This window comes from Neolamprologus multifasciatus, chromosome 20 (assembly GCF_963576455.1).
Source record: "Neolamprologus multifasciatus chromosome 20, fNeoMul1.2, whole genome shotgun sequence".
NCBI lineage: Eukaryota > Metazoa > Chordata > Actinopteri > Cichliformes > Cichlidae > Neolamprologus > Neolamprologus multifasciatus.
The window spans coordinates 31,767,222-31,790,488 of NC_140458.1; the positions used below are offsets into that span (position 1 = coordinate 31,767,222).

At 45.8% G+C, this 23,267-nt stretch overlaps 1 protein-coding gene across 11 annotated transcripts in view; it reads right to left on the reverse strand.

Moving 5' to 3' along the window:
- Positions 1-12,543: 12,543 nt before the first annotated feature.
- rerea (arginine-glutamic acid dipeptide (RE) repeats a) overlaps positions 12,544-23,267 on the reverse strand; it is a 130,378-nt gene continuing 119,654 nt past the window's right edge. For 9 of the 11 annotated variants that reach the window (XM_085145029.1, XM_085145024.1, XM_085145031.1 and 6 more), the window contains 11 exons: positions 20,599-20,761; positions 20,384-20,476; positions 19,641-19,840; positions 19,330-19,491; positions 19,124-19,237; positions 17,648-19,026; positions 16,798-17,020; positions 15,993-16,713; positions 15,089-15,259; positions 14,786-14,966; positions 12,544-14,690 (listed from right to left, as the gene is read on the reverse strand). In XM_085145029.1, coding sequence (XP_085001155.1) covers positions 14,657-14,690; positions 14,786-14,966; positions 15,089-15,259; positions 15,993-16,713; positions 16,798-17,020; positions 17,648-19,026; positions 19,124-19,237; positions 19,330-19,491; positions 19,641-19,840; positions 20,384-20,476; positions 20,599-20,761 — 3,441 coding nt within the window. In that variant the 3' untranslated portion in view covers positions 12,544-14,656. The remainder of the gene's footprint in view (positions 14,691-14,785; positions 14,967-15,088; positions 15,260-15,992; positions 16,714-16,797; positions 17,021-17,647; positions 19,027-19,123; positions 19,238-19,329; positions 19,492-19,640; positions 19,841-20,383; positions 20,477-20,598; positions 20,762-23,267) is intronic. The other 2 variants (XM_085145033.1, XM_085145036.1) reach the window with 1 other exon arrangement.

A 23,267-nucleotide genomic window follows, 5' to 3' on the forward strand; every position in this document is an offset into this window, starting at 1 on the left:
ACCGCCTTCCCTCCCAATGACATCATGATGCACATTGAAAGCAGATGTGCTGGACGGGTTACAGCGCTCCCTGAAGAGGGCGGCCTTGTCAAGTGCCTTTTAAAGAACCTTTGAAATACACCATGCTCTGCTCTTGTTTCATGAATTAACAGGCTTACACACCCACTGCAAAGAGAAGGTTAACCGCTGCCTCGCGTACAAACACCTAAAAAAAAGGAAAAAATCTAAAAACAAAATCAGCTCTTTTTGTCATATGGGAGAGAAATTATCTAAATATTCACAGTAGTGCTTTAACAAAACAACAAAAACGTCAATCAAATAAACTGAACGAGCACAAGCTGTAAAACGGTTTAATGGTCGACTGCAGCCCCTGTGCCAGCGCCGCGTTCAGCTCAGGCAGTTGCAGCTCATGTGGCGAGCTCGCTGCTCTTTGTTCTAACCAGAGCATATGCCACAAGCCCTCACTGCTTTTCCTCAACAGCTGCTAAGCCCATTAAATCTGCAGCCAGCCACAGGAGTGGAAGGGCGTGCAGGGAGGGAAGGAGGGAGGAGGGCTCGACTAAGCCGCGCACTGTTCCTCCGTAACCCCGGGGGCTGCTCCGCAGAAATGTTCAACACGAGAACACATAATCGGGATGAGCGCTGCGCGTTGACGTGCTATATCTGTTCATTAGATTCACTTTAATCCCGATTATTACGGCGTCGTCGCTGTCATACGCTTGGATCACGTGACCTAAAGTAAAGCTATATAAAGAAGATGCACTCGGGCTGCTCTACGAGGTGCCTTTAAAGGAGAATTTATGAGCAGTGTGGTGATTATCCGGCATCCATTCCGCATCATTTAGTGAACTAACACTGCCTGTTTGCTCTGCAGTCCTGTGCCTCAGGCTCCGGAGCTCAATGGCTCCCAGTGCCTCTATTTGCTGTGCTGCAGGATATCACAACACTATTCATTTCCAGGCTTCACATCACCTCATTAAATTGACCTGTCCCTCTGCACAGTATTAAAAACGGCTTTATGAAGACTTTCCTTTCACACGCGCACAAATAAAAAAAAAAAAAAAAAAGGGGGGGGGGGCAGTATAGCTCTTCTATTTTGTCTCTGTATGGCTCATTTCGAGGCTCAGTGATTTGCCTGGATTTGCTTCACACCTCCATCTCGAGGGGGCTTCAGCTTGTCCATAACCTCGCTGCTCTCAGCTGGTGAAAAGCTCCACAGCCAAGGGATTAACCACATCCTGTGATTAGCAGCCCACTACTTCACCCAAAGGAGGATTTTACACTCAAATCACAAACATCGCCTGGATCACGACGCTTAAAAGATGCCGTTTTCATTCGAGTCATTATAGAGATATCAACCGTTTCTGCCATTACACTGATGGCATAAATATTTACACGCAGTTATACTTATTATAGTGTAATAAAATCAAATATTAAACTAGTAATCTGTGGTAAGAGCAAACAAGGGACTAAGCTATATTGTAAATATATAAGTAAATCTATAACTGCACTTTTAGGAGATGCTTCATGTAACAATAAGAGAGAAAAATGGATGATTTACATTTTCTTTCCTTTATAATTGGGCATAAAATGCAGCTTTATGCTCGCAGCCTTCATTAAACAAACCCGTACCAGTGTGATGTGGATTCTTTGCAGCCTCTTGACTTACACATTCAAACAGAGCGTAAAAAAAATAGTAGCACAGATATGTCCATTTGCTTTAAGACATTTCAGCCCACAGTCTTATTATCTTGTGAAATGAAGCAGAAAACGTGTGGTGCGGGTAAGACAATAGGCAGGGAGAAACCAGGCCTCGGTGTAAAATATATGATGACAGTGGTGCTGGAGATGGTCTATTACTGCCGAATCTTCCCAGAGATGCTATTTTCATCCAGAATAAATTGTATTCTGGAGCAGGGACAAATATTGTGCTCGCCTCCTCTTCTTTTGATAACCAAGGTGAGCGAGGAAGCCTGGGGCAGCATGCATTTAAACATCTTTTTTTTTTTCCTTCTTTCTCCATCTCCGAGGTGGTGCTTGTCCTCGGGGCCTTGAAGGCTGCTGCTGCCCGCCCGCCGGTGAGTTTATCTGCCAGCGCAGTGGCCGAGCACTCTCTTCCATGGACTCCAACTGAAGATTAATTACACAGCAGAGGTGAGGGGAAAAAAACAAAGGCCAATCCATCTGTGTCAGGGCAAGTGGACAGCCCCACGGCGCAGCGGGTGAAAGCACTGGCAACGCCATCTATCACGGGGTCGGCTACAGCACAAACACAAGGTCAGGGTGCTCCTTGTCCCCGAGACGCAGCGTGGTAGCCCCACTTGCACCCCAGAGCCCTTATTTGGCCCCAAGGCCCCCTTCTTAGTCTAGCTATAGTCCTTAGCACAGCAGTAGGTGAGGCTAACCAGTTGCCACACCACAGGAAAAACCAGTAGCGGGCTTCTCCGTGGTAGCAGGCGACTGACAGCATACTATCAGTCCTGCCCCACAGACTGATGATAGCTGAGGAAATTGCTAAGGAGTAGAAGCCATTTACTGCCTGTGATTTATTTAGCTTTGGTGCTGTTGCTACCCATAGACAGGCAGGCTTTTATAAAGCCACAGCAAGCATGACAGGCCAGGGTCGAACACGCGCTGTCTGCATAATGGGAGACTGTGAAGCTGCTCTATAGCACGTTAGGCCAGTCGGTTAATGACAACCTGATTCCCCCCGAGTCACATCTGTTGTGCAAAATAAAACATTTATGGTTTGATTTATCAGGAAAAGTGTCTGTGTGAGGATTTGCAGCTTTGCTCCTTATTTCACTCTAAACTGAATTTTTACAGTTTTCACTCCTGGAAGAGAAAAAAAGCTAATAATAATCGTTGGTTACAGCCCTAATGGGAGTTGGGAGTATGTATCTGTACTGAGATGATCATATAGCAAGCTCAGCACAGCAGACAGTGAGGACAATAATAAGCATTCCTTCAGGGGAGAGTGGTGCTGTTCCCCTGCTCAGACTACAGGGAGAAAATGCTGTCAATAAGCACCTTTTATGTGTGGGACAGGCACAAGCTTTGTGGCTGTGTTGGCTAGTAAAGCACCTTTATATTGCAGAGAAGATATTTCAGTAGCTGCTTAACAGAAATGCAGAAATCCAGCTTTAGGAAACACTATTAATTAATCTTAAACTCACAATCGTGATCTTGTGGGTTTGAGCGGCTAATCTGCTTTTGTATGACTATTATTGCCTGGAAAAGATGCAAACAAAATTATTTCTATGAATTTTACTATTTTTGTTCTGTTTTCAGATTATGTCTTTCTTTAGACATCAATATATGAAAAATATAGCATGTAAACAAGCCAGATTATAGCAAAACTGCTCATTTACCGCGGTAGTCCCAGGGCCGGCCACATTCCTGGAGGAATCCACAGTTTGCCTGTAAGCAGCTTCTCCAGTTTATATGTTCAATGATAGTGAGACTACAGCATCTATATATAAAAAGAAGACATTTAGCTCATCTTGGTAAAGCAATGCTGTGACCTTCATCATTTTAAGTCTGTGCAAAGGAAAGCTCTGCTGAACCCTGGGCAGGAAGGAGGTAAGATTGCCTATTAGTGCAGTTAAGCTATCGTTTGAAGGTCAAGGCAACAAATTTAGAGTAAAGGAGTGGGCGTGACTGTAAAGGTTTGAGGTTAATGTACCACCATGTTAAATTTTAATGGACTTCAAAACACGGAAATAAGACAAAGGCAGAGAACGCTTTAAGTTTTACTTCACATGTTATTCAAAGAGCTCGAGTGTAAAGATGGAGGCAGATTGTCAGGGATATGTGGGGGACATTTAGGCACCATGGTTTGGGTCCAACCATCACCTTAGAGGTGAGGAAAAAGGAAAATTCAAGGTCGTTCTGGGTGGTCACCTGTATCCAGTGTTGGGAAGTAACGGAATACATGTACCGCCGTTACGTATTTAAAATACAAAATATGAGTAACTGTATTCCGTTACAGTTACCGTTTAAAAAGGTGGTATTTAGAATACAGTTACTTTGTTGAAATAAATGGATTACACGGCGGTACTTCCCTGTTTCATATTGTGGCGGGTCAGGCCTGTTTGGGTTTTGTTTGACAGCTACGTTCTGTTGTTCCAGGTGGCAGCGTTACGGTTACCATGGTTACAGGGTGACACGCTCTCTCTCTGCGTGTTTCCTGGGTGAGAGAGGCCTTTTTGTTGTTGCTGTTGTGCTAAGCTAATAGGCAGAATGCTACAGGTATAGCTCCAAAGAATGTAGCTTCTTGGGCAGTGTAGTCCGTGCTGCAGGGAGAATGGACTGCCATACCCGTTATGTGTCCGAGAGCGAGGGAGGGAGAAAAAAGAAAAGTACGAGCTGTCATCGAGCAGAAACGGGAGCTGGAAGCATGTAAATATAATAATAACCACTGCAGCCAAGAAGAGTGCCTGACGAGCCCAGTTGTAAGTAAGCTATTAAGACTCGACTGTACACCGTGTTCGTGTTTTCCTCCAAAAACAATAAGTTCTGTTGGAGCAGCCTTTCAACGCCTCTCTCTGTCTCTCGCTAGTAAAGTGACCCAGACAACAAAGTAAAGCTAGTTTTCAGCTACGAGCCCGACACGGAACCGACGTATTAACCAGAGGTCCCTTTACTACGGTTCGGAGCCGCGGACCTTCAGTAACAGTAATAAATCACAGCAATAGTACATTCATGTAGTTGTAAACAGCATGATAATATATTAAGTAATCCAAAGTATTCAGAATACGTTACTCTCATTGAGTAACGTAACGGAATACGTTACAGAATACATTTTGGGGCATGTATTCTGTATTTTGTAATCGAATACATTTTAAAAGTAACCTTCCCAACACTGCCTGTATCCTATGATGGAATATTTCCATCCTTATAGGAGTAGTTCTTTACACGATGAGTAGCGCACCTGTAAGGCACTGATTGGTCTAATGAGTATAATGGCCTTCACAGCTCCCAGATTTTAACTTTTGGTTTGGGCGTTCCATCCATCCATCAATCCATTCATCCATCGGTCCATATCCAGTCCAGAGTTGCTGGGGGCTGAAGCTTATCCCAGCTGCCATAGGATAGGTAGCATACACCCCGGACTGGTTGCCAGTTTGTTGCCTGACTTGTATTCTCCTTTAATTTGTTTCACATCTGTGTATTTCCAAGCATTACATGTACCACACATCCAAGGTATGTTAGCTATAGATGGACATTTTGATGTTATGTAAACAGGTCACCAGTAGCTGGCTGCCTGAGATATCAGACAGGCTGTTGTTCACCATGTAAAAAAACAGGAAGTTCGTGGGACAGTGCTCATCAAAACTGGGTTAAAAATAGTTTGTTATCAGGTTTAACAAACTTTGAGTCTCTGCTACATCCGCTCCGATGGCAGGAAGTTGAATCAAGTCAATAAACCTGATAAAGAGGATTGAATGTTACCCCAATCTGACCATGCTGTTAGCTTCCTGTCTCTGATTATGAGATTTATTCTGGTGTTAATTCTGATTTAAATTATTAACTCTGATTTTACTCTGATATGGATGATATACAGTGCAGTATTGTGCAAACATCTCAAACCACCCCTCGTTTTTTTTTAAAGTGGCCTTGAGCAACAGTTCTTCAGGCTTTCAAAGTTTTTCTCTGCACACTGGCTGCTTTTTCACTCATGTTCAGTCCAGTGGACTACTCAACACTGACCTATGAGTCATTCAAGCATAACAAGGCACCTAACTCAAGGGATGAACCAGTGAACTTGTAAACTGCATCTTTGTTACTTTGTTCCTGTTTCTTTAGTTGAATCTACAAAGATAACACAGTATGTTATCAAAGATAATGTGTTGTTAAAAACATTGAGGTAGAGCTGGGCGATATAAGATTTTTTCATTTCAGGCGATAACGATATATATCACGATATAAGCCAAATAACTATATTTGTGAGATTTAAATGTGCCGTTGCTCACAAGTAAAATGTGAAATAATCAGCAGCTTGTTTTGATTTAAATATTTATTTCCCATAATAAGTTCAACAGGGTAGATGTACTTAAGGAACATGAGACTTTTTCAGATAAATAAAGGCAAATATTGCAAACTACACAAAAGGCAGCCGCTAAAGCGTTTAAGTTTCAAAACAGAACAAACGAAACAGACTAAACTGTCAATTCCACTTAGAAACAAAATATTAATTCTAAAAATAAATCTTAGTTTGTTTTACAGAAGGACAGAATTGACTAACTTTTGTCAATATCAAATAAACTGAGAACTAAAAGAAAATTATCAATCTCTCCTTGTTGTATAGCTTAGCTTTTCAAACAGTTTTAACAATTATGTTAGTCTGACAAAAGCCGAATGACGAATTAGCGCTTCCAGTCAGAGACTGAGCATGAACCGCTTTATTGTATTTCCAGACTTGCTTTCGGCACAATTTACAGTGCGCGCTACTCTGTTTGACTTGAAATAGCCGAAATACCTTCACACTACAGAACTTCTGTGGCTCTTCCGTTCGACAATCTCTCCGGCATTGTAACCATTATCTGTTTTCTCTTCGGTAACCTTCGGTCACGCTCGGTTGATTTTTCTCTAGTTGGCACACTCATTTCCTCCATTACCCGGGCGGCATGGCGGCTGGCTGCTTCCCAAACAAATACACATGTGCGGCACTTGTGCTGTACGTAACAAGTCACCTGACGTGACGCTGCGGCTGTGATTGGTTCGGCTCTGCGCTAGTTAATTTTGATTGGCTGTTCTTCTCTTTTGTTTTTTTTAAGAGGACAAGCGAGATGAGGCCTATCGCAATAGTTTAACTTTTCTATCGAGAAAAAGTTATTTCGCAATACATATCGTTATCGTTCTATCGCCCAGCTCTATATTGAGGACAAAAGCAGAAGTGGTGAGCTTAACCGCAGATGAGCTGTATCTGAAAGAGAGAGGAAGAAATCCATCAAAGTCCTGACACAGGACCTGAGAGATGTATCTGACCCTTCAGTTGACCATCTACTGTTCACTGAAGCCTCATCAGAGATGATGTCAGTGGAGGGGTGGCAGTCAAGACGCCATTCTTAAAGCAGGGAAACAGAGAGAAAAGGCTGAGGTGAGCCAAATTACACAAGAACTGGACTGAAAATCAGCAGCAACAGGTCTGATGGAGTGTAAATTTCTTCTACAGCCATCAATAAAACACAGAGGAGGCTCTGTTGTGGTTTGGGATGCATTTTTTAGCATAAAAATGATCCCAAGCACAATGCATAATGCAGTAAAAGCATACCTGCATTGCCGCAGGTGCAAGAAAGTTAGGATTGTCAAGACTTTGTTTTTGCCTTATTTGCTGTTCTTCCATAGTAACAGTACAAAAAATGAGTCCATGTCCAATTTTTCTAGTGAAATATAAAAAATAATGGGTGGCTCAAGAGTTTTGCACAGTGAATATAAGATAGCTTTGTCATCCTCCCCCAGCTGTAATCTGTGTTTGTTGCTTAGTAGCATAAATGTGTGTCTGCACATTACACTGCTGTATTTATGTCAAAGATGAGGCTGCAGGGACGCGTTACAAACCCGGCAACAACAGCAGAATCAGTTCATCAAGAAGCACTGATGTAATAACCTGCTGCTCCTGCACAGAATCAAAGCAGTTCGGGGTTTATTATGCACTTTCTGGCTTAAGGACTAAAATAATTTATTTACAAATGCTGCACTAAAACAAATCTGTTTTTGAGTTCTCTGTTTGAAACCCATTAAAAGGGTTCGGGTTAGCCACATGGCAGTATGCAGGCTGTGTCTTAAATTCACTCTGGGTTTCTGTGCCCTTTAAGCAGAGGAGAAGTAAATCAGATCACAGCCTGAAGTCTTTATTTTCATCTGAAAAATAAATTTGACAGAGTGCACTGCCAGAAGATCCAATATCCCCTGCACTGTCCCACTAGTCTGAGATGACAGTAGAGGACATTTTTTTCTTATCTTCTCAGGTTTTCCACTGGGTGTACGGCGAAGTGAAATGCTTTGCTCTGAAGGAGCTGAAATGTCATGTCTCTGCGACTCTGACAGTGTACAGACGCCACAGTAAGAAACATGCACGGGGACGGCTGGAAGGGCAATACCCGAGGCTCGGTGTGCTGCGGCAGCCCCGAGTCCCACTGAACGTTAAGTATGTGCCAGCTGCATGCTTTATGACAACACAATAAAGAGGAGCCTGGAAGTCTAGCGTGTGAGCTTAACATTGTCTCTCTCCTGCCAACAAGGACCCGAACCTGGCACGCTTTATTGAGCAAAGAGTTCCTACGACTTTGGCTGCAGGCTGCTCCCTTGAAATAAAACTCAAGACAATAGAGACAGAAGGGAGAACGAGTGTGGGAGAAGGAGAGGCAGTCTGTGTGAGGTTTGTGGTAGGCGTCAGCGCAGAGGCCTGCTGAGGGCGTTTATGTGTGTGTGTGTGTTGGGGGCGAGTGAGGAATGCACAAACCGGGCCAGTGGGTTGATCCGCTGGTGCAGACAAGGGGGAATCCAGATCGGCTATGACACAAATGTGAGAGCAGGATATCATTAGAAGCATGGGAGCTCCAGCCTGAGCCTCAAACACACAGCAGGCAGCAACGCAAACAGATACTCGAAGATAAACACGCGCGCACGGCGAGCGAACGTTAAAGTTGGTCAAAATGGCAGCGAGCTCTTAACAAAAGACAGGGGTTATCGTGCTGTGGTATGCAGGCCTGCAGGATCCTCCTGGGATGGTGCAGAACAGCTCCTTTGTTCTTATCATAAATTATATGCTGCTCTGAGTGGACCTAACAAGCAACACAGGCTTGTTATGAGAGGGTCGTATGAATTTTTAATGTGGAAAGTAACTGCAGTAAAGTTGCACAAAAAAAGGCAAGCTATAGAAGTCTGAAGCAGCGGTGGAGGAAACACCCTGATTATTTCCCAGTGTGTCGGAAATGTGAAGACGTTTTGGATTTAAAATGTTACTTTTGATTAAAACGGCCCCAAATCATGGTGCTACCACCACCATGCTTGACAGCTGGCACGCCTCACCTTCACACCTCCAAACATACCTCTTGTCGTTGTGGCAGAATAGCTCAAATTTTCCTCCAGAAGGCATTTGGCTTTTCTATGTACACAGCTGCAAATTTCAGTCCAACTTGAAGGTGTTGATTTTGGTGCAGGAACTTGTTTCTCGGTCAGCAGGTATACAGTTGGCTTCACTGTGGACAGTGACGCTGGTCTTTTCCAGTTCATGGCAGGATTCATCCTTGGTGGTTCCTGAGCTGATCTTTAACATCCTAACAAATTTCCTCCCATCTGAGGTTGACAGTTTACGGAAGTATGGAAAAAGAACCAATGTGGTGACAAATCTGAATAATTTGGATTTGTATATATTATTGTTTGAACTGATGATGTGGAATCTGCTCTAATCTACAATTTTCCTTTGTAGATCTTCACGGAGTTCCTTAAACTTTGCCATTGTTCTGAGTATTGATTATTCCATTGAGTGCTGCCAGTTAACACGGTCAAGGTTTCCTTTTTCTTTTAGAGGCAGACCATGTATGCACAGTAACACCTTTCTATCACTTCGAACCCTGTACTTTAGCATATTTAGTCTTAAATAGAACATAGATATATCTGACACTGGTGTTTAGACAGGGCCAAAATAGCAAGTGCAGTCAAAGTCATTTGACACTTGGATCAGGATCAGTGTTCAAAAAACACCTTTTATCAAAATCATAGCAGGAAAAAAAGGAGCTGCAACGTGATCGACCTCATCTATGAGCTCCAGGTTGTAGTCCTGATAGTGAAAGAGTTCACCGATGGTTTCACAGCTTGCAGGAGCAACATTGGGCTTCCATTGGGGCGACCGTGGCTCAGGGGGTTGGGAAGCGTATCTGTAACCGGACCCTGGGCTCTCTGTCCTGGTCGTTGTGTCGTTGGGCAAGACACTTTACCCTACTGTACTGGTGTTGGCCAGAGGGGCCGATGGCGCGATATGGCATCGTCGCTTCTGTCAGTCTGCCCCAGGGCAGCTGTGGCTACAACCGTAGCTTGCCTCCACCAGTGTGTGAATGGGAGAGTGAATGAATAGTGGCATTGTAAAGCGCTTTGGGTGCCTTGAAAAGCGCTATACAAATCCAATCCATTATTATTATTTAGAAAAGATACATCAAAATTAGTTGGATAACATTTCATTATTTAGCATCAGAACAGTCCAGAAAACCCAAAAACCAGCCATTGAAGCAGCCAAAGAGGTTTTCGGCTTCAGGCAGTGAGAAATTCTCATCCAGTCAGAGTTCTGATCTCCCCCGAACCTCTAAACTTTGGGATCAAGAGCACCATTGGTTAAAATAAATAAATAAACTATATTTGCACTTTTATGTAAACCCATTATCAAACTATCCACCCCTTTCAGGGTCACATTGGGGCTGGCACTTGTCCCAGCTGTCATAGGGTGAGGAGCGGGGTACGCCATGGACAGAACACCAGTCCATCACAGGGCCAACAGACGACCACTCAGGCTCACATTCACACCTCATTTAGAATCACTAATTAACCTAACAAGCATGTATGCACCATAGGAAGAAGCCAGAGCACCCACAGGGAAGTCCACACAGGAAGGCCCCAGCCGGACGGTGGACCTCCTTGATGATGAGGTTAACCAGAGTTACCCACCAGACCACCGTGCTGCACATCCAACCATTTGTTTCAAATAAAAACAGACTCCCATAATCAACAATAGTCAGCTGGTTTTTTTTATTAAATGATAAAAACTGTAACAAAGGTACGTTTAAAAAAGGGACTTTATAAAATCAGTCTCTTTTTTCCTCCCCTCACATCAGCTTTGCAGCAGAGACAGAAGTTTCTGCTGCAGAGTTTTATCATAAAACCTCGCTTTAACCTTTTCCCGTAAAACGACGGCCGTGCCATCCACATTAACATTCAGCTAGTTCCGAAATGCAGGACTGAAAATAAATTACACATATGTCTGTTGGAGATTACCTCATTTGCATTTTAGATGGGTTTAATTATCATTTGCATGCATCAAATTCCTACAGCTGTGCTCAATTTATTGAGGCTTTATTTATTTTTTATCCTAACTACAGGTTGCCTGTTTTTGAAATGACTGAACGGTGGCCCAAATGTGAATGAGGAACTTCTGGAACATGCACATAAAACTAAAGAGAGTGATGGCACTTGGCTGGATAGCAGACACAGAAAATATACAGTATCATGTCTCCTGTCTATGTATTCCAGATAGCGGATGAGGGATAAAAGCAGGAGTGGAGCTGTAAGGGGTTTTTTTTATGTCATGTCACCACAGCTCATTTGGAGATAAACAGGGTCCTGCTCAGCTTCGGGGCTGCTGCAAAGCTACCCGGAAGAATGAACCCAGCTACCTTCCGACTGAACGCTCTAATGGCGCGGAGACTCGTCTCCGCCGCCGAGCATCGCGCTCTGCAGCAGGCAGGCCCAGTGGAGCGAAAGAAAAAGACAGCAGGACGGTGGAGATGAGGAGGCTCTGTGTCCACGACCTGCTGCAACAGACAGAACAGCGCGAGAACAGCACAAGACATATTGCTGCTCAGAGTGAAAGAGCAAAAAATGTTTCAAGTCCGCGTATCCCCCTTCTCTGCCCGCCTGAGGGGTACACACAGCATTATGAGAAGGATTTGAGCTGACACAAGTCACAGTCGCTCCATCGCCGGTGTGGAGGAGGAAGAGGAGAGGGAGGAGGAGGGGAGGGGGATGAATAATTCAACCAGCCAGTGCCGCTCGGCTCTGACGTCTTGTGTTTTATGGGGAGGTGAGGCGAGCCGGCAACAACAACAAGCAGCACCTCCTCACATGACAGCCCGGGGATACGGCATCCAAGGAACCTCGATTTTCCCGAGGACAGGGCATCATTTCAGAGAGCAGCGGTAGAATAATAGCTCCCTCTCAAAATGACACCCGTCGCTGCGGCACACCATCACAGATTGCCGGTCTATCACTCCCCACACACAGGATGAAATGACAGCCCTGCCCCGCTGATAGCAAGGCATCTGAGCCTGAGTAGGTGTTCCTTCTGGCTTAGCCCGGCTTTGATGTTATTATACCAAAGCAGTGCAATATTCAGCTCCGAGATTCACTACCTGCTGCTGAGGTGATCTATTAAAGCTCAGTATTTGTGAAGCTGAGAAAACGGAAGGGTGAAGAAATGTAAGAAGCAGGGATCCTTTTTTTTTTTTTTTAAAGCTTGTCAAGAAGAAGAAAAAATCCTTTATTCAGGAGCAAATGTAGAAACAGACCCGGCAACAATCCCGTCTGCTCAGCTGCAGAATTACATTTCAATAACACACACACACAAAAACAAAAACAAGAGGAATTAAGAGCACTTCCTGCTTTTTTTCTGAGCAATAATCCAAGTAGTTTACCCTTAAAACAGGATTACTCTGTTTCCCGCTTGGATTTAGCGCTTCGCTTCCAGAAAAATAAATAAATAAATAAAATAAACCTACAACGTGCAGACGGAAAAAGAAGGCGTGAAGAAGAAAAAAAGATGAGGCGGTCTTGTGGTGTAACGTAGTTGTTTATTTTAATTCCACAAATTTTTCAAAAAAATTACAAAATACTCAAATGGAGAGAACACAGGACTCACAATTTTTCTTATTATTTCTACTTTTTTGTTTACATTGTGTCATCCCATGGTGACTACTCATATATACAATAAGCTTCAAGATACCAGTATATATATAAATCTTAGCAGTCAGAATTTACATTCTGCTATTGCCGCTTTGAAACAAGAAGCTAAACCATTGACAACACTTAACATCAAAGGCTTCGGAGACACAAAAAAGAGGGAGTAGGAGGTGAGGGATCGTCAGGAGGAGATGATGAGGATGCTGAAGAAGAGTAGGTTGTGAGGAGACATGGCGGGGCGAGGGATAAATTGGTGGGCGATGGAAAGACAAGAGTGGACAGGCTGTTGTCAGAGCTTCAGAGACGCGAGTGTGCTAAATGATAGTGCTCCATAGGACGATATGGTCGCTTTTAAATGCAAGTACAGTTTCTTTGATTAGTTAAAATAAAATTATACAATTATAAAATCAAATAAAATAGTCCGTGACAGTCAAACAGTCTTAGTGCATGGAATAACTGCAGAATTTGTGTCGTGGGCTACAGAAAGGAAAACGTGGGCTCGTGTGCACTGGTAATGACGGGTCAACACTACATGTAACAGTCAGTGGCAGAAACAAACACCACCTCTGAGGCCTCAGAAGGCCATGTGTATCCCTAAGGAACCAAGGCGTACAAAAAAAATACACACACACACAGGCACGCACAAACATCATCGACCTTACACCTCCTGGAGGGCAAGTGTCGGCAGGCCCCCCTCTAGTGTCACAGTGAACATTATTACAGCCTAGGTGGAGGATGGCTCAGTCGGATTTGAGCCCTGCAACAAACACCGATGACGGGACGGGGGAAAGAAAAGAAAAGAAAAAAAGGGGGGGGACATTTAGAAGACAAACTAGAACAGACTCACAGCCACTCATTCACACAACAAAAACAGTCCTGTCAGGCTCCTGTTACAGTGAACACTGTTTAAAATAAATTCAAAGCGATTCCCCCCCAAATTTCTTTCATTCAGCCGATGTTTCAGGTGACCACATATCCTTTAAAAAGAAATCCTAAAAGTAGAGGATTCATTTGGCTCTTAAATAGTAATTTCAATCAAAATGGATAAAATCAGCTGAGCTCGAGGACGCTCCTTCAGTGCAAACTAATTCTTTTTTTAATATCTTCCCTCCATCCTCAGTGTGCACTCCACAGAAGCGTCAGCGACCACGGTGTCACTTCTTCAAGTGCTTCCCCCATCGTTAAAAGTCCGCACGCCGAGTTCGACCGGCCGAGCGTGGAAGGCGATGAATGGATGTGGTTGGCGTGACGGGCTGATGGTTTACATAGTGCATGTGTGGCTAAATCTAAACACAGTGATGTCAGAGGAACGTCACAACGCAACCGTAACTCTCAGAAACTGCTCGTATAATGCCATGGTGCTCCCCTCTGAAACAAGGGATAATGCTTTGAAACAATTATAACTGGAGGTTGAAACGACTTGGTTTGGAGTCCACACCTAGTAATAATAATAATTATAATAATAATTATATGTTTATATATACTATTTACAGACTCAAAAACGCCATGCTGTAGCTTTTCTTAAAATTATGAAAAACCTCCAACAATGTATTAAAATAAATGTTGAATTTAAGATAGCACTTGTTATTTTTCCATAAATGGTCTGACCGGTCTCGGCTTTTTCTTTTCTTTTTGTTTGTTTGTTTGTTTTGTAATAAGCACAGTGTCTTGTTCTAGCACCTACAAAAAAAAAAAAACATCAGGGAAGCTTGTCATGCAGGAGTCTTGAGGATGTTGTCACTACTGGCTATATACCAAAGAAAGTCAATGTCTTGGAAAATAATAATTAAAAGAAAAGAAAAGAAAAAAAGGTCCTCGACATGAACGAAAACAAAAACCTCAGGAGAAATCTCAGACGATTCACTTGGCTTTTTCTGTTCGTCAAAACTGAAAGTGTTCAGAGGATCCTGAAGAGCCTCTTTGAGACTGCTCTGTAACAACTTCCTGTGTCCTGCACCTGTCAGTCGCCGCCTCCCTCGGCTCGTTACAGCTGCTTGTCGCTCTCCTTCTTCAGTCGACTGAAAGGACAGAAGAGCAATGTTTTAAAATTAAAAACAAAAATAATCAAGCATGCTCAGAAAACCCGACTACAACATTAATTAGGATAAACTACCTGTAGTAGTCCTCCTGGCCAGGCAGTGGTCCTCCGTGCATGTGATGGTGCCCGTGCAGCCACTGCTGCTCCATGGCTAGCCTCTGGAGCTCGGCCGACTGGGCGTGCATGGCCTGCAGCTGGTGGGCCGCTGACATAGTTGGTGGAATACCTGCTGGTAGGTCCCGTGGGTATGGAGTACCTGGAGGAAGACCCGACACAGAAAATGTGATCAGGCTCAGACTGATAGATGATAGAAGCTCAGACTGATAGATGTGATGCGTTATTGCTGGTAAGGAGAGTCAACACTGGCTGAGAGCCTACCAAAAACTGGGTGTCGCAGCATCTCGTGTTCGTGCGGCGGCTGGCCCAGGAGAGGGTTGGGGATGGCGCCGGGTGGGTAAGGGAAGCGTGCCAGGTGAGGTCCGGCCAGGGGATCTACTGCCAGCGGGTGGCCGCCGGAACCTGGAGGACACACAAGACATTCACCACCACCTTCTGGGTGTCAGAGTCTTAGGTTCAGGGTACACTCATTACAAGCATCACACAGCATGCTACAGACATTAATGATACTCAGCTTAATGTAACGTTACTCCTCAAGGTTGATTTAAAGAGCACAGGGACTACGTTACTATATTTATCCATTGTAAAAAATCTGTTGGCTCAGATTGACTTCCTGTCATCCAGTCTGTCAGTGTAACTACATTACAGTGACACTGATCACAAGTCCCTTTGTTCAGTCTTTAATGAGATATATGAGACATATTATATATATAAATATATACATATACAAATGATACAAAACCATGACAGATATGCTCACTTTGATACTTAATACAATATATCATTTGTTCATTTTATTGCAACAACTTTGTCAAAACATCTCTTTCCTTTCAAACAACATCAGAATAAGTGCAGATAAATGGCAACATTTCAAACAGCAACATGCTTCCTGAACTCAAAAAGCAGTCTGGCATCTGTTATGTTTAATCAAAATGTAGTAATTAATACTACATAACCAAAAATACAATATATATATATTTATTTCAGAGTGATAACAGGTTAAATTGACCTGTGGAGTGACTCAGGGCTCTACTTTTGGTCTTCAAACATTTAATTAAATAAAGTATCTGTTCCTTCTTAAGTTGTCATCTGTAATTAAAGCTTCTAAATTCAGTTTTTAATTTCACTGTCATGCATTTATGAATTAAGCAGGGCTTTCGTTTACCTTGGTGTAAGGGATCTTGCTGGTGGAGGTGAAGATGGGAGTGAATATGTGAGTGCTGGTGGTGGTGCGGCGTGACATTGAACATCTGCAGACGAGCGATGGGGTCATTGGCCACTGTTGCCATCCTCTCTGCATGGAGTCTCTCTGCTGCCAGCCTCTCTGGGTAGCTCATTTCTGGGCGCAGCTGAGGCCCCGCGAGGGCTAGCCGCTCACGCTCTAATGGGTTCAGGCTGGGATGAAAGGAGGCGAAAGGGTGAGGGCCGGCCATGGGGGGCAACGTGATGGCCCCGTGGCGAGCAAAGTGTTCCATGGGATTTGTGGAAGGGTGGAGTGTGTCCATCTCTGGAGGCTTGACCTCAAAACCAGGTTTCATCCTTTCCCTCAGCTCCCTCTCGCGAATCTCCCTTTCGCGCATCTCCCGCTCTCGAAGCTCACGCTCCCGCATGGCGGGGTCGGCGTTGTATAAGCTGGGCATGTGATAAGCTAGCAGCGGGTCTGCGGGGTTGAGTGACACAAAGAACGGGTGGTTTCGATTGGTGGGGGACATGACGTGGGGCCGGGCATACTCGCTGAGGGTGCGTAGGGCGGGTGTGTCGGGGCCAATGTAGGGAGGCACAGCTGCAATAGTAGTGGGGGGACCGTCGTAGGGTGGACGCATGTGGGCGGGGCCGGCCATCTGAGGTTCGCTCATTCGGCCTTCGTGAGATGAACTGGAGGCTTTCTGTGAGGAGAGGAACATCACGCTTAGTTTTTTAAACAAAACCAGTGCGAAACATAAAAGTAAAAGAACGATCACACCACTCACCGCGGCTCTCTCAGCTTCCTTCTCTCGTTCCCGCTCTCTTTCTCGCTCCTTTTCCCTTTCCCTCTCTCTCTCTTTTTCCTCCCTGGCTTTCTGCTCTGCTTCCCGTTTGGCTTTCTCCAGAGCTTCCTCTCTCTTCTTGGCCAGTTTAGATGAAGCCAGGGGTGTGAAGTAGTAATCGGTCCGAGCACACGAGTTGTACCCCCGGTCCAAGTGCTTGTAGAAACTGTAGAAACACAGACACAAAAATAAAAACGCTAAAATAATGTCGTTCATAAACTGACATTCGTTTGGAGAAAAAAAAAACAGATAAAAGAAGGTTCGATCATCATATCCATGTTAAATTTTGTGTACTGAATGGCAGGATGAATGATGAAAACACAGCTGGTATTAGCTTGCATTAGTACATGTTTTAAAAGCAAACAAACTCCCTCAGCATTCACTCTTCCTGCCACGCTGAGCCTATAATAAACTCCTCATTGCTATTCATTGGCAGTCTGAGAGTCACTTAAGCGGGAGGCAGCAACACGTACTCATATTCGGATGCTTCATACACTTCCATCTCACTGTAATTAATCTCCCTGTTTTCCATCTCTGATCATTCCGAACCATCAGCTACTCAGAGCTCGAGGCTAATTGTGGCCTTGGATGCCTGTTTTGCGAGGACATTTGATTTGTTGCCTACATTAAAGACTTAAAACCTGAGGGCGACTCTTTGTTGGAGAGCTAATCAGCATCCCCTGATAAGAGAACAGGCAGACTACTGATAAACAGCCACCTGTGCAGGTGTATGTTTTTCTCTTTTACAGATGTTTGATGTTCTGTTGTTTGCTCAGGCTGTTGGCAGACGTACCGTGCTGATTGGCTGGCATGGCTGGGCGTATTGACGACTGTAGGCTCCGGGGAGGGGCTTCTCTGCGGGGGTGGTGGGCTCTCCGGCTCTTCCGACTCGTCCAAAGGCTCCTCTTTGATGTGCATGGGTGGGACTGCTGTGCCCGGGCCAGCACAGGTGACAGAGGCAGGAAGTGGCATGGAGATGGAAGAGGATGGAGCCGAAGAAGAAGGAGGCTGCAAGCCAGGCATAGAGTTTGATGATGATGGGGGAGGGGCGGTTGGAGGTAGAACTGTACTGAAAGGATGAGATGAGAAAGGTTGCTGAGGTGGCCCGCTGGGATGCGAGGCTGCTGCGGAGGGTGGCAGAGGAGGAGCTGGAGGAGGTTGGTGGCTGGCTGACGGTGGGAGGCTCTGTGACTGGGTGAGAACTGGAGGCTGGGCTGGGGGAGGCTGAAGCTGCTGGCCTTGAGGCATGAGCTGGAGGGGAGGCGGATGTGCTGATGGAGGATGATGGTTGGATAAAGAGCTGAGAGGCTTGAGGGCAGGAGGCGGAGGCAGGTTTGAAGGCATCTGAGGGAATGGAGGTGCCGATACGTGGGGCGGGTGTTTGTGAGACTGTGGGTTGGGTATCTGAGGGATGGGTGTAGTTGGCGGGGGCTTGATGTGAGGCATAGATATTGGTGCGGGGGGCAAGGGCTGCTCTCTGGGAGGCTGGGCGCCGCTCTGAGAAGATGACTGGGACTGAGAAGGAGGCGTGTGGGCCCTCTGTTGTGATTGGCCAGAGACCGGCGGGGGCGGGACCTGAGACGGACCCACAGGGAATCCCTGAGGGGTGATGGAGTGAGGGTGAGCCATGTGTGAGGGGCCCGGCTGCAACGGGTGAGGCATGGGAGGCATGGGTCCGTGATGCGGGCTGGGTAATGACTGAGGTGGAACTGGGGGGCCAGGAGGCGGAGCCTGAGTCATAGGTGAGTGTGGAGAGGGAAGCCTTTGAGGGTGCAGGGATGCTCCTGACTGGATTAGAGACATTGGGCTTGCCTGGGGCAGAGGCTGGGGAGGTAGAGAGCTGGAGGCTGCGGCAGGGGAAACCTGCGGAGGCAGTGAGGGGGCTGAGGTTGTGGGTGGAGGGGGCGCCGAAGAGGCGGCTGAGGTGCCCGGTTGACACTGGATGACTGGAGGGTGCTGGCTCTGCAGGAGCTGCTGCTGTTGGGCAGAGGAGTCCGAGTCGCTCTCATTGTCACGGGGGCTGGGGATGCTCGGCGAGGAGCTCCGGTTGTCCTGATCAATGTCTTTAGGATCACTACTGAGCTCCTCGTTGATGCTCCGCCCATCAGAGCTCTCGCCCTCTCCCTCTCCTTCTCCCTCGCATTCTGAAGGCGAGTCTGGCCGACTCAGCTCCTGTGGGGACAGAGAAGAAAGGAAGCGCATCAGCACACCGACTACACAACCTCCCCGTAACACACAGAGATGACACAAGCAATGATTGCAGGCTCACTTGTGTCTTGGACTTTTTGGCGTTGGCCCTCTCGGGCTCCTCTGTGTCTGAAGCTCCTTTCTCCCGTTGCCGTTTGGCACTCTTCATAGGTGAAGGAGCTTCCTCTTTAATCTTCTGTGGAGCAAAAGCAGCAGAGACACAGAAAGTATAGATTAGAGGTGCGTGCAGTGAAAAACGAGGTGCCGACGACTCTCTGCTGCACTTACTTTGCTCGGCTTCTTCATGGAGTCCGTCTTGCTGTCGGTGCTGTCAGTGCTGGCTGCGCTGGGTGAAGTACGTCCGCTAGAGCGCAAATCCTCGTTGGTGGGTGAGGCTCGGCCATCGGGACTGGCTGTCTGCTTCTTACGACCACTACGTAGCGTCGACATCTGTAGTTTGAACGAAGGAAAATTTAGAATAAAATAAACATTTGGTTTGAGATTATGATCGTATTTCTTTGTAATCTGGGTCTGGATTGCTCCAGGGATAACTCAGGGTATGGTTCCTAAAAGTGAAAATAGAAGGATAGCTGGCGCACCGAGCCTCGGTTCCGTCGGGTCCTCATGCTATGCTTCCCGCTGAGTCCATCCTCTTCCTCTTTGACAGGTTTGAACATAAATGGCGGAGGGTCCACGGGCTTCTCGATGGGGGGCAGCTCACCGTACTTCTTGAAGTGAATGCGGCAGTCGGTGCACAGCAAGATGTTCTCGCGGCCCCCGTGGTGCCAGTCCTTGGAGGCTGAGGAAAGCCATTTACAGTTGTGAAATAACACCGTCACACAAGCAGAGAGGCACAAACATCACACAGAAATCATCTGACGACCTGCAGTAATACTGAGGAATACAGGCACCGCCTTAAAATAATTTCTCCTTTCAATATTTAACAGAAGAAAAATGTTCGTACTACAGGCGCTAAATCAATGTCTAATCTGTCCCCTGTTTTATACCCCATTTAAACTCCCAGTAATCTACTAATAAGAGCTTGATGGGTTAACACTATAAAGCCAAGTTATTAGCCACCCTTGCTTGGATGGCAGAAACGTCAGCGTGTTCAGATGGGAGCCAGCTGTGTGCAAAGAGGGGGAAGGATAATGAGGTGGAGAGAGTGAACGAGCTGTGGGTTCATGTCTGATTTGATCAAATTAGTCCTGACATACTCTGATGCCCATCTGTCACACAGTGCTGTGTTGGGTGGGCTCACACTGATCCCAAGACAGGACAGGAATAGCCAAGCAAGTCCGTATGACGGGCGTGCACACGAAAAAGAGATGTGGCATCTTACTGGTCGTGAAGCAGTGGCGGCAGGCGTAGCCTTTTAGCTCCTGTTCGCTGTCTTCGCTGTCAAAGTCATCTTCACTGGCTGAGCTGAGGTCCACTAGAGAGAAGAAGGAAGGAGAAAGATACGTCACATACATCTCTTTACCAACCAACGAGTATGTGTCAGGCCGGGCCGTCCCCTCTCCTCCCAGCTGCCACCACGAGCTCAAAGCTACGTACAGAACTCGCTCGACGGCGGGCGTGAAGGAGTGTTGACGGGAGTTGAGGCGGTCCGTGTCTTGATGCGGCGGAAGACGGGCTGACGACGGTGTCGGCGATGGGCTCGACAACTGGCCGCCTCGGGAGTCTTCTTCCAGTAGTAGTAGAAGGTAATCAGCTCTCCCTGAAAGAAGACGATAAACAGGCGCCGTTAAAACGGGCGGCAACATCTTAGGAACGCAAACGAGCGTCTGTGATAAGGGGGAGGATTCACTTTTGATTGCAAAGAGGTGAAATATCTGCAGTTAGGTGGAATGAAATCTGTGGAGGATACACATTAGCAGTGGGTGCTGCGTTTCACAGTGAAAGGCCATGGAGCGGGTCAGTCCATGCCAGGATTTGTAGCTGGCTGGGCATGTTTGTGCTGCGGCCCTGTCTGTCCCAGGATTAGGCCAGGAGACTCACTGAATGCAGGGATATTAGGATCAGTGCAATGGTGGCTGCCTGGGTGGCAGGAGGTTGAATGGGAACAAAAGAACATGTCAGGCAGAGCTTTGGCGCTACAAATAGGGAGTGAAATGGCTCCTCGCCCCTTCACTGGAAGAGTCAATTGAACTTTAATCAAACATTCGGAGGGGTGCGCTTGCCAGCGAGCGGGGCGGATAAATCCAGCGTACAAAAGGCCGTCAGGAAATCAATACCCAACTGAAACATTAACACATGCAATCATGGATCAGAAAGCACTTTGCTGAGGCAGCCTGTGCATATTAACTGCAGCTTTCCTGCCACACTCGTGAAACACAAGCCCTAAAAATTGGCAACAGGAGTCGGTGGCAATTATGTAGTTTCCTGTAAGGCTTCGCCTTTTCTGCCTCGCTGTGAACTCTCACTTGTTAGTCATCTTCCACTGACTCTATAACAAATTTACAAAAGGTGCAGTGTGTGTTCGCAGGGTGAGCAGTAAGTCACCTGTAATCTCAAAAGCCCCGAGGGCACCCAGCCACTGTCTGAGGTCTGTTAAACCGCTGTTCAACAAAGCTCCCAGGGTTTAATGGCTATTGATTGTTTTCCTTCTCTGCTTCAGCCGAGAAACTTGACATTAATTAGTCAGTCCGTTGCTCTCTGAAATGCATTAACAGCTTTTCAGCAACAGCCTGATATCGTCTATCAAAATGTAGCGAAACATGAAAAAGGAGGAAGTGATTTGACGAAATGGCTAAGAAAAGCCCCCCCCCCCCCCCCCCCCCCCTTTAACAAAAGCAGAAAATAAAGCCAGTGAACTGTAGCACACGTACACATACAATGTAACTCTTAGGGGAAATTCATATCTACCAGAGCCTGCAGGACTCCACCTTATCAGGCAAAGCAGTGCTGGAAACATTTACTGAGGGTGTCTGAGCTCAATGAAACCTCCTCACATTTCAGGGTAAATTAAGGCACTACACCAGGAAAACCACTGCTACAGCGGAAAACCCCACGAGCTGGTGGAGGCTTCGGCAGGAGTTTATCTGGATCGGTGGATGGATTCCACACGCATTGGGCTTTAAGATAAAAAAAGCACATGGATACTGATTATATTATCACCTAAAAGCTACATTATGCTGCTGCCGTTTCAGTCGGCGACAGAACTTTGTGGCCTTTCTTGTGCGCCTCCCACTTCAACCTGCCGGCCAGTTGGGAAGGGGAAGGGCGCAGGTGCTAACTGAAAGAAGGCGGGCATCCTGATGTGAAATCTAATTGAAATGTGCAGATCAAAAGTGTCGAGTGGTGCCGAGCGCTGGCTTTGCTCTGTGCTTAATGACTGTTCTCAGCAGTGCCTCTCTGCCTCCTCGCTGCGGGTTGACAAGTACACGGCCTCAGCAACAGCTTGGCAGACACAAGGAAAGGTCACCCTGCCTCTCCATCACTTACGCTGTGTCAAGTACCATTACATTAGGCAGCGGCTAATGAAAACATTAACTTGGGCTTTTGAATGGGAATTAACAGGTGTGGTGATGAGCTGGTGCAGCCAGATGTAAATAAAAAAGAGGAAAACAAGAAGCACAGCTCAGCAAATTCAAATATGATGCAGTGGAAATGTCTGCAAGTATAATAATATCTGTAATATACACAGATTTTAAATTTCAATGCAGCAAGTTGAGCATGGTTAACTAAAACTAGGTTGCAGGTAACTAAAATTAATTTAAAAAATAGATGTTTGTGAACCTAATTCAAACTAAAATAAAAATATAGAGAAAATATCCTTAATTTTAGTGTTCGGTAAAAATTTTTTTGCCAAAACTTGCCTTATGAGGCTTTGATATACATGTCAACTGCTTTCAAAATCTCCTGTTTTTTTAAATTATATCTGTGGTGACATTCCTAAATCTCGCTTCAAACTGAAATGAGCAAACCTGCACTGAAAACTAACTGAAACAAGACTGAATCCAACGCAAAAAAAATCACAACAAAATAAAAAATCTAAATCATGCAAATCATAAAACTGTAATAACTGTGGAGTGCAGTCGCACTGATAAAGGAAGGACTGTGAGCACAGTGAACGTGTTGTGCAGAGAAACAGCCCGATGTGAACATGCTGCACGTGAGAGAAGTTTTGTGCAATGCATTTGTGTCACAGTGAGACTGACAGATTTGGGTCCTCTGAAGTTGTGCAAGTCCCGCCTCTCACACCGACTGAACACTTTTCTGCA